The 12,071-nt window shown below is 39.6% G+C and overlaps 1 protein-coding gene across 2 annotated transcripts in view; it reads left to right on the forward strand.

Moving 5' to 3' along the window:
* The window catches only part of LOC138973754 (uncharacterized), a 279,057-nt gene that overhangs the window by 184,068 nt on the left and 82,918 nt on the right, over window positions 1-12,071 (forward strand). For both annotated transcript variants that reach the window (XM_070346471.1, XM_070346472.1), the window contains exons 3-5: window positions 3,327-3,632; window positions 4,618-4,902; window positions 5,611-5,931. In XM_070346471.1, the coding sequence (XP_070202572.1) occupies window positions 3,327-3,632; window positions 4,618-4,902; window positions 5,611-5,931 (912 nt within the window). The remainder of the gene's footprint in view (window positions 1-3,326; window positions 3,633-4,617; window positions 4,903-5,610; window positions 5,932-12,071) is intronic.

Below are 12,071 nucleotides of genomic sequence, written 5' to 3' on the forward strand. Positions count from 1 at the left end.
TTGGTGAGATATGTGCGCGTTATAAATATTCGTATTATTATTATTATTATGGTCCCAATTTTTGGTGAACTTCCATCTCCAACTGTAGCACGTAGCCGGGCACAAAGAATCCTTCTTTATCATGTATTATTCGGTATGCACATTTCTCAAGTCGATTACAGTATAGCGTTCACGGGATACCTCCAGCTTCGCTGGGATAAAAGCAGCCACGAAAAAGCAAAAGAAATCAAAGTATTTTCACCCTGTCACACACTTAACCTCACCGAAGGTTATCCCATATATACATACCGGCCCCTATCACACAATTTACATGTCAAGTTTACTTGAGATTTGTGTAACCACACAAACACATACACACACGGACTAATACTGAAACTAGCTGAATTATTTTCTTTCTTTCTTTATTTATTTTCAGATTTTTCATTTAAAATTAATTTATTTCATCACACTTGCTATGTATTTGCTTGTTTCTTTTCTGTTTTGTGCGTGTGTGTGTGTGTATACATTTTCAGATTTCCTTAACCTAGCACTGTTTGCAGGTGATCTTTATGCTTTTGACTAACTCTTTACATTTAGTCAAGTTATGACTAAATGTTTTACATCGAGGGGGGAATCGAGACGAGGGTCGTGGTGTATGTGCGTGTGTGTGTGTGTGTGTGTGTGTGTGTGAGCATGCAAAACCCACCAACCAGGTTTATGTATATGTTTCACACAGTACCAACTGGGGCAATTTGACAAGTGGGTTCCAAATTTTGAAACCCAGTTGTTTAAACGTCTTTTTTGACGGAAAGAATGTCATAACCATGTTCAAAATGACATTCTTTCCGTAAAAAAAAAAAATAAAACTTTTTTTTTTAACGGAAAGAATGCCATATTCAAGATGATGACACTCTTTCCGTCAAAATTCCGTCCCCTATAGGCTACGAAATAGGTCAAATTTTATGCCTTTTTTAGTGTCAAATTCGTCCATGCCGGAGCGGATACTGCAGTCAGTGCGGTTGTAGTGCAAGCGCACTACAAAGACACTGCGCGCAGTGCCGTTGTAGTCCAAGTGCACTATCGGCTAGGAACCCACTTTGGGGGTTTTGCGTGTATGTGTGCGTGTGTGTGTGTAGAGCGATTCAGACTAAACTTCTGGATCGATCTTTATGAAATTTGACATGAGAGTTCCTGGGTATGAAATCCCCGAACTTATTATTTTTCATTTTTTTGGATAAATGTCTTTGATGACGTCATATCCGGCTTTTTGTGAAAGTTGAGGCGGCACTGTCACGCCCTCATTTTTCAACCAAATTAGTTGAAATTTTGGTCAAGTAATCTTCGACGAAGCCCGGACTTCGGTATTGCATTTCAGCTTGGTGGCTTAAAAATTATTTGATGACTTTGGTCATTAAAAATCTGAAAATTGTAAATAAAAATTAAAATTTATAAAACGATCCCAATTTACGTTCATCTTATTTTCCATCATTGTCTGATTCCAAAAACATATAAATATGTTATATTTGGATTAAAAACAAGCTCTGAAAATTAAATATATAAAAATTATTATCAAAATTTCTTTTTCGAAATCAATTTAAAAACACTTTCATCTTATTCCTTGTCGGTTCCTGATTCCAAAAACATATAGATATGATATGTTTGGATTAAAAACACGCTCAGAAAGTTAAAACAAAGAGAGGTACAGAAACGCGTGCTATCCTTCTTAGCGCAACTACTACCCCGCTCTTCTTGTCAATTTCACTGCCTTTGCCATGAGCGGTGGACTGACGATGCTACGAGTATACGGTCTTGCTGAAAAATGGCATTGCGTTCAGTTTCATTCTGTGAGTTCGACAGCTACTTGACTAAATGTGGTATTTTTGCCTTACGCGACTTGTTATTATTCTCTTTATTTATATAGCGCCTTATCCGAAGTTCAAAGCGCCTTTTCACTGCCTTTTGCACTCGCGGCGGACTACGGTCATTGTGAACAAATGCAGAGCGTTCAGTTTCATTCTGTGAGTTCCACAGCTTGACTAAATGTAGTAATTTCGCCTTACGCGACTTGTTTTATGTTAAAATATTTAGTCAAAACTTGACTAAATATAACAAGTCGCGTAAGGCGAAAATACAATAATTATTTAGTCAAGTAGCTGTCGAACTCACAGAATGAAACTGAACGCAATGCCATTTTACTCGTAGCATCGTCAGGCCACCGCTCATGGCAAAGGCAGTGAAATTGACAAGAAGAGCGGGGTAGTAGTTGCGCTAAGAAGGATAGCACGCTTTTCTGTACCTCTCTTTGTTTTAACTTTCTGAGCGTGTTTTTAATCCAAACATATCATATCTATATGTTTTTGGAATCAGGAACCGACAAGGAATAAGATGAAAGTGTTTTTAAATTGATTTGGACAATTTAATTTTGATAATAATTTTTATATATTTAATTTTCAGAGCTTGTTTTTAATCCGAATATAACATATTTATATGTTTTTGGAATCAGAAAATTATGGAGAATAAGATAAACGTAAATTTGGATCGTTTGATAAATTTTTATTTTTTTTTACAATTTTCCGATTTTTAATGACCAAAGTCATTAATTAATTTTTAAGCCACCACGCTGAAATGCAATACCGAAGTCCGGGCTTTGTCGAACATTACTTGACCAAAATTTCAACCAATTTGGTTGAAAAATGAGGGCGTGACAGTGCCGCCTCAACTTTCACGAAAAGCCGGATATGACGTCATCAAAGACATTTATCAAAAAAATGAAAAAAACGTTCGGGGATTTTATACCCAGGAACTCTCATGTCAAATTTCATAAAGATCGGTCCAGTAGTTTTGTCTGAATCGCTCTACACACACACACACACACACACACACACACACGCACACACGCACATACACCACGACCCTCGTTTCGATTCCCCCTCGATGTTAAAATATTTAGTCAAAACTTGACTAAATATAAAAGCTCAAATGAAAATAACAAAAAATATACCAAGTTATTCGATTTGCTAGTGTGTAAGTGTTTGTGTGTGTGTGTGTGTGTGTGTGTGTGGGTGTGTGTGTGTGTGTGTGTGTGTGTGTGTGCATGTGTGTGTGTGTGTATGTGTGTTCAGTGTGTGTGTGTGTGTGTGTGTCTCTCTCTCTCTCTCTCTCTCTCTCTCTCTTTCTCTCTCTCTCGTTCTCTCTTTAAAACAGTTATTCTTACCATTCTAGCAATCGTTTACATCCCATTTTTGTACATCAAAAACAAAATGAGTTTGATGTCAGTGAAAGTGATAGCATTGTGTTGACGGTAGTAGGTGACTAAATCTTCCATTTGTCTGTGTGTCCGTGTTCAGACCCCCCGCAATCCAGTGCAGCAATAGAACCACCCCAGACAGAACCACTGAAGCAAGGCGACATCATCACGTGCACAGTTTCTGGAGGCAAACCACGCGTGACGAACGTCACATTTCACTGTCAGCACCCTGACCATGCAGACCGAGAGGATGACGTCAGTGATGACGGACTCACAGTCAGCAGTTCCATCACGGTGAACACCTCTCAGGCCGCAGAGGTCAACATGACCTGCAACTGTTCTGCTCACTGGGATCCGGACCCCGAGCTTTATGACAACATTACGAATGCAGAGTTTATGTTGAAATGTATGTTATTCTACTTGCTTTTGTTGCACATCACTGTGTCTCTTGTTGGACATCCTGGCTGCACGCCTTTGTAACTGCTGTTCGTGTGGTTTTTTTTGTGTGCTTTTTTTTTTTGGGGGGGGGGGGGCATTATTTGTGTGTGTGTTGACATTGTTCTCGTCGCGCTGTCTGTTTCCTGTGCATTTTTGTGTTTCAATTACCAATCCACAAAGACGCAAGGACGCTCTGACAGACTGGCACGTTTCTCGTCCCCCCCCCCCCCCCCCCTAATGTATGCCACTATATTGAAGGAGCGTTAATGCAGTCGCCAGTGTTAAATCATGAGTGTTTATTGTCTGCAGAGAGGTATGCCAATGGATCTGTGTCTTTCCTCATAGCGAATGCAATCTAGTCATGACTGGCCTAGGGAATTTGCATACAAAGTCTCCTATCTAAAGTGATGGTAAGATGAAGCCGCAAATCGTGTTAATCTCCTCCTTGGATGTGATTACGTAACTAGCAGCCGTTGTATGAAACAATTGAAGCTCGCAAATTGTCCACATTCCAATTGTAGTTATGCTGGTTAGCCTACGTCAGATTTGATGTCATGGTTACCACGCTACTAATTGTGTAGCATATGATCTGTACAAGTTGCTTAATTAATGGTGTATCATTTCGTCTCTCCATTCGTTCGTTCGTGCGTTTGCCAGTAACTGTTCATTGCTGATAAGTAAAGCCGGTGATTTGAAACTAAAATCGAATAGTAACACTAGCTCATTCGAGTTATTGTTCATTTTGCCGGTCGGTATTCTTCACGCAGATCTGCCATTACAATCTGATGTAGTGTTGCATTCTCAAAGCAAATAGCTGAGTTCGACGTTTACGTCGTTATTCAGAGTGGCCGACGCGGTTTGATAGAGGACAATATTTCGGAGTTTGATTTAAACAACACACTAGCCATACATAATGCATATGTTTTATGATTGTACCTGTATTTCTTTTCCAGGCAGAGCCACCGTGACGAACTTTACAGTGAACGGTAGCACCAGCAAAACAGTTGCAGAATCCCAGAAGGTGATGTTTTGGTGTCAAGGGGCTGGCCGGCCGTCTCCGACCCTGATACTCCGCAAGCGTGGCAACGACACTGCTATAAGAAGTGATTCACCTCCCGAGGAAAGATTACTGCATTATATTGGCAGCGCACGATGCGAGGACCTGGGAAATTACACATGTGAAGCCAACGACAACTTCCCCGATCCCCAAGGCAAAACGGTGCAACTCTTTGTGAAGTGTAAGAAGTAGAAGAAGTCATATTTTAGTAGTAGTAGTTGTATTAGTGGTGGTAGTAGTAGTAGTCGTAGTAGTAGTAGCAGCAGCAGTAGTAGTAGTAGTAGTAGTTTGTTTGTTTGTTTGCTTAACGCCCAGCCGACCACGAAGGGCCATATCAGGGCGGTGCTGCTTTGACATTTAACGTGCGCCACACACAAGACAGAAGTCGCAGCACAGGCTTCATGTCTCACCCAGTCACATTATTCTGACACCGGACCAACCAGTCCTAGCACTAACCCCATAATGCCAGACGCCAGGCGGAGCAGCCACTAGATTGCCAATTTTAAAGTCTTAGGTATGACCCGGCCGGGGTTCGAACCCACGACCTCCCGATCACGGGGCGGACGCCTTACCACCAGGCCAACCGTGCCGGTTAGTAGTAGTAGTAGTAGTAGAAGTAGTGGTAGTAGTAGTAGTAGTAGTAGTAGTAGTAATAGCAGTAGCAGCAGTAGCAGTAGTAGTAGCAGCAGTAGCAGTAGTAGTGGTAGTGGTAATAGTAGCATCAGCAGCATCAGTAGTAGTAGTAGTAGAAGTATAGTAGACAGCCATACTAGACAGGAATACTGTCCTGATAAAAGGATATCCAATAAGTAATTTCTTGTCAGTGTATAGCATACTTTCCAACCACACATTCTATTTCTAAAGTATACATTGTGTTTTATCTATAAAGGTTCTACGAGACCAGCCGATGATTCTGTCGATATTGCGAACATTTACAACTTGACGCGAGCAGGGCGGACCTTTACTGTCATTGGATACCCAACACCTGAAATAGCAGTGGTCTTTTGTGGAAACAACGCCACCAGTGACTGTCAGCCTGCCGCGGAGAGCGCGTTCAACAAGAGCTGCACAAGGAACCAATCCGCGGAACACCTTGTGGACTGTACAATCACCCCTGTCAACATGACAGAGGACAAAACTGGTCTCTACAACATGACTATGAAAAACACGATGGGAAATGTTACTGTGACGTTTCAAATTCTACATGCAGGTAAAGTTTGCACATCATTTTTGTCATTTTCTTGTCTGGTTTATATCCAAGCAACTGCCTTGCTATTCTTGTGATTGAGATGATGTGGATGAATTCATGTCATTCTTGTATAGGCAGAAAATGACATTAGATATTTCGTCATAACAAAATATAATTCGCTATTCTTGTGCATTGTTTTACCTGATGACGCTCTTTAAATACAATTTCGAAACGATAATGTTATACTCTTCAGAAAACGTTGATGCCCTAGTCTTTTTTTGGACTTCGATCTCATGTCTATGTATGTGTGTTTTCTCTATCTTTATTTTTGTTAAAGATTCATACACATATATATGTTAAAGGAAAAGTCCAAGGTTTTTAAATATCCCCAAAACCTTGAAAATCGAATGCCAAAATGTTACAAACATCTCTGGAAACATATTTTAAAAATTGAAAACAAATTGTTGTTGTTGTAGTTGTCAAGTTGAAGATTTAGTGTTGCGGGGCTAACCAAGACAAGTGCCTGGGGTCAAGTAGCGGTCACGTGGTTTTCGGTGCACTGTGACGTCGGTGCACTGTGACGTCACAAGTTATTGTGTTGATTCTACCACTAGTACCAGCTTGATTTTCACACAGAAAAGTCACCACTGTATGCCCGAAAAGAATGCCTCGGTGGAGAGCAGCCGCAAACTGCAACAACTCGTCAATGTCCCCAGGCATTTCATAGCACACTTTCCCTCATAAAACTCTGAGTCTCTTGTGGAAATGGAAGAGATGTGTGCAGCACAAGCGTGCAGATTTCAAAGTGTCGGGCACTTTCTGGACACAGATTTCGCCATTTTTCTGCAGCACAAAAGTTGACTTTTCATTCCTGAAACAAATGTTTTGACCACTGGCAGTGTCTTCCCTTCATAAAAGTCCGGAGAGGGCAGTATTACGCGAGTCTGGTACAGTCGACGAGCCCTCGAAACTCCGAGGCGACATACGAACAGCGGATTATCTCACAAGAAGGAATGCGTTGAAGGTCAGAGTACATGCTTTTATTTTCATGTATACACGTAAACATTGTTTTGCTGCGCAGCGAATACGAATTGGTGCAGAACAGTGTGTCTGGGTCTAGCTGATATTCGCTGGAGTACAGATGCGCCACAGGCTAGATCTACAGAGTTACAGAACGGTCTGAGCTGAGCTAAGAGTAAGAGTAACAAGTCGCGTAAGGCGAAAATATAAATTTAGTCAAGTAGCTGTCGAACTCACAGAATGAAACTGAACGCAATGCAATTTTGGCCAAGCAATCTTCGACGAAGGCCGGACTTCGGTATTGCATTTCAGCTTGGTGGCTTAAAAATTAATTTATGACTTTGGTCATTACAAATCTGAAAATTGTAAAAAAAACACCTTTTTTTTATAAAACGATCCAAATTTACGTTCATTTTATTCTTCATCATTTTCTGATTCCAAAAACATATAAATATGTTATATTTGGATTAAAAACAAGCTCTGAAAATTAAAAATATATACAAATTATTATCAAAATTAAATTTTCGAAATCAATTTAAAAACACTTTCATCTTATTCCTTGTCGGTTCCTGATTCCAAAAACATATAGATATGATATGTTTGAATTAAAAAACACGCTCAGAAAGTTAAAGCGAAGAGAGGTACAGAAAAGCGTGCTATCCTTCTCAACGCAACTACAAAACCGCTCTTCTTGTCAATTTCACTGCCTTTGCCACGAGCGGAGGACTGACGATGCTACGAGTATACGGTCTTGCTGAAAAAATGCATTGCGTTCAGTTTCATTCTGTGAGTTCGACAGCTTGACTAAATGTTGTATTTTCGCCTTACGCGACTTGTTTTTGACTCACATGCGAAGCAAAAGTGAGTCTATGTACTCACCCGAGTCGTCCGTCCGTCCGTCCGGAAAACTTTAACGTTGGATATTTCTTGGACACTATTCAGTCTATCAGTACCAAATTTGGCAAGATGGTGTATGATGACAAGGCCCCCAAAAACATACATAGCATCTTGACCTTGCTTCAAGGTCAAGGTCGCAGGGGCCATAAATGTTGCCTAAAAAACAGCTATTTTTCATATTTTTCCCATTTTCTCTGAAGTTTTTGAGATTCAATACCTCACCTATATATGATATATAGGGCAAAGTAAGCCCCATCTTTTGATACCAGTTTGGTTTACCTTGCTTCAAGGTCAAGGTCACAGGAGCTCTTCAAAGTTGGATTGTATACATATTTTGAAGTGACCTTGACCCTGAACTATGGAAGATAACTGTTTCAAACTTAAAAATTATGTGGGGCACATGTTATGCTTTCATCATGAGACACATTCGGTCATATATGATCAAGGTCAAGGTCACTTTGACCCTTATGAAATGTGACCAAAATAAGGTAGTGAACCACTAAAAGTGACCATATCTCATGGTAGAAAGAGCCAATAAGCACCATTGTACTTCCTATGTCTTGAATTAACAGCTTTGTGTTGCATGACCTTGGATGACCTTGACCTTGGGTCAAGGTCACATGTATTTTGGTAGGAAAAATGTGTAAAGCATGTGAGTCGTATGGGCTTTGCCCTTCTTGTTTCATAATCTTGGTCACACAACCTGCCGAAATTTCATATTCCGCAGCTACTTCCTTTCTTTGCAGCCAGTTTCCAGCTTCTGAATAAGCTCGATTTTTTATATTTAGTCAAGTTTTGACTAAATATTTTAACATCGAGGGGGAATCGAAACGAGGGTCGTGGTGTATGTGCGTGCGTGTGTGTGTGTGTGTGTGTGCGTGTGTGTGTGTGTGTGTCTGTGTGTGTGTGTAGAGCGATTCAGACTAAACTACTGGACCGATCTTTATGAAATTTGACATGAGAGTTCCTGGGTATGAAATCCCCGAACGTTTTTTTCATTTTTTTGATAAATGTCTTTGATGACGTCATATCCGGCTTTTCGTGAAAGTTGAGGCGGCACTGTCACGCCCTCATTTTTCAACCAAATTGGTTGAAATTTTGGTCAAGTAATCTTCGACAAAGCCCGGACTTCGGTATTGCATTTCAGCTTGGTGGCTTAAAAATTAATTAATGACTTTGGTCATTAAAAATCTGAAAATTGTAAAAAAAAATAAAAATTTATAAAACGATCCAAATTTACGTTTATCTTATTTTCCATCATTTGCTGATTCCAAAAACATATAAATATGTTATATTCGGATTAAAAACAAGCTCTGAAAATTAAATATATAAAAATTATTATCAAAATTAAATTGTCCAAATCAAGTTAAAAACACTTTCATCTTATTCCTTGTCGGTTCCTGATTCCAAAAACATATAGATATGATATGTTTGGATTAAAAACACGCTCAGAAAGTTAAAACAAAGAGAGGTACAGAAAAGCGTGCTATCCTTCTTAGCGCAACTACTACCCCGCTCTTCTTGTCAATTTCACTGCCTTTGCCATGAGCGGTGGACTGACGATTCTACGAGTATACGGTCTTGCTGAAAAATGGCATTGCGTTCAGTTTCAATCTGTGAGTTCGACAGCTACTTGACTAAATATTGTATTTTCGCCTTACGCGACTTGTTTATCTTTTAATTGTCACACTCACCCTTTCCACATTTAGTCAAGTTTTGACTAAATGTTTTAACATAGAGGGGGGAATCGAGACGAGGGTCATGGTGTATGCGTGTGTGTGTGTGTGTGTGTGTGTGTGTGTGTGTGTGTGTGTGTGTGTGTGTGTGTGTGTGTGTGTGTGTGTGTGTGTGTGTGTGTAGAGCGATTCATACTAAACTACTGAACCGATCTGTATGAAATTTTACATGAGAGTTCCTGGGTATGATATCCCCAGATTTTTTTTTTCATTTTTTTGATAAATTTCTTTGATGACGTCATATCCGGCCTTTTTGTGAAAGTTGAGGCGGCGCTGTCACGCTCTCATTTTTCAACCAAATTGGTTGAAATTTTGGTCAAGTAATCTTTGACAAAGCCCGGAATTTGGTATTGCATTTCAGTTTGGAGGCTTAAAATTTAATTAATGAGTTTGCTCATTAAAGTTGTCATTAAAATCGATTTTTCGCAAATTTAAAATTTAAAATTGATTGCATCGTATTCTTTATCACATTCTGAATCTAAAAATATATGCATATGTCATGTTTACTCTTAAAATGTGATCACAATTAACGAAAATAGATTAATTAGTATTACGATTAAAATTTAAGAAATCGATCCAAAAATGATTTCATCTTATTCTTTATCATGTCCTGATTCCAAAAACATATAGATATGATAGGTTGTATTCAAAACAAGCTCAGAAAGTTAACAAGAATACAGAAAAGCGCGCTTTTCTTCTTAGCACAATGCGTCACCGCGCTAATCTGGCGTGTCAATATCACTATACGTTTTGCACGTGGAAGGTGAGCGATTTCCTTCACGCGGGGATTGAAAAAGCTGTACTGTCTTGGTGAAAAAATACAGTGCGTTCAGTTTCATCCCGTGAGTTCGACAGCTTTACTAAATGTAGTAATTTCGCCTTACGCGACTTGTTGTTTTTATTGGGGATAGGCAAGCTCTTGAATTGTGCAAGCCTTGAGAAACTTTCCAGTCTGATATACTAGAAAAAAAGCGTGATCCTAACAATAACATGTTAATAAGATGAATACTGGATTAAATATGTGTAGGAGCTACTTCGGCAGACCCATATGGCTAGTATCAAAATCCAGGGAAGGTGAGTTCATTGATTTATGTTTTTCGCACCTTTTCTGTGTTTGATGTCAGCCGTGATTACCCAATGAGAACTTCAAAACATGTTGCTGACTTGCGAAAACCCAACCATGAAATCTGATGTAGTTGTGTAGCCCATCTAGAGGATATAACATCTAAGTTCGTGATAGCATAGCAATTTTGTGTACCTGACTAAATCTCTGCACATCACAGTGTTCTTTCTTTCTTTCTTTATTTGGTGTTTAACGTCGTTTTCAACCATTCAAGGTTATATCGCGACGGGGAAAGGGGGGAGATGGGATAGGGGAAAGGGGGGAGATGGGATAGAGCCACTTGTTGATTGTTTCTTGTTCACAAAAGCACTAATCAAAAAATTGCTCCAGGGGATTGCAACGTAGTACAATATATGACTTTACTGGGAGAATGCAAGTTTCCAGTACAAAGGACTTAACATTTCTTACATACTGCTTGACTAAAATCTTTACAAACATTGACTATATTCTATACAAGAAACACTTAACAAGGGTAAAAGGAGAAACAGAATCCGTCAGTCGCCTCTTACGACATGCTGGGTAGCATCGGGTAAATTCTTTCTCGTCCCAACCAATATGGGACTCCCCCTAACCCGCGGGGAGCACATCACAGTGAAGTCTTACTTCATGATCAGATGACTCAATACCCCCCCCCCCCCCTTCGACTAAACAACGAAGAGCAGGCAATACACACTCACATAACTACCAACTCCACAATGTCATTGCAGAATCAAGCAATCAATCAAGAGAATGGAAGGATTCACCAGTACTCCGCCACTCGGTTGGATAGCCATCACTAGGCACAACAAAATCCATTATTGAGGGTTTCTTGGACGTTTCTGAAGCTAGGGCTTGGAAGCTTCACATACAAATTTTCCTAAGAAAAAAACCTTGTCCTTGAGTAAGATTCCCAGTGAATGGGGCCAAAAACGACAAAAATGAATAATTTTTTTTTAAATCAAAACATTGTTAACTTTTTGGTCTTACTCAATGTGAAAGTCTGACCAAATCTGCGACATTGAGGAAAACAAGTTGTGGTGGGCCTTTAACTAAATACTCTGAAACCTGCAGCTACTTTAAGTAATTGTATTTGTGTTGTCAGTATGTACTGCTTGCACTAAATGCATTTTCTTTATCTCCTCAGAATCGAGTCACCCAGAGAAAGGCCATTGACATCCAGGGCGCATAGTAAAACATATATAATTATGGCGTGCAAGTTGGTCGACAGGTGCCAGCCATTATCACCATAAAAAGAGATGCAGATCATAGTTTCTTATGTTTTATGTTGGGTGCGACTTTCGTGCATGTGCACAAGTCCCTATATCTGATTTAATTTTAATGTAGAATTTCATTATCAGAAAATTTGAAACATTTAGTTTAATTAAATTGTAAATACATACGTCCAA

Source organism: Littorina saxatilis, linkage group LG8, assembly GCF_037325665.1.
Source record: "Littorina saxatilis isolate snail1 linkage group LG8, US_GU_Lsax_2.0, whole genome shotgun sequence".
NCBI classification, from domain to species: domain Eukaryota; kingdom Metazoa; phylum Mollusca; class Gastropoda; order Littorinimorpha; family Littorinidae; genus Littorina; species Littorina saxatilis.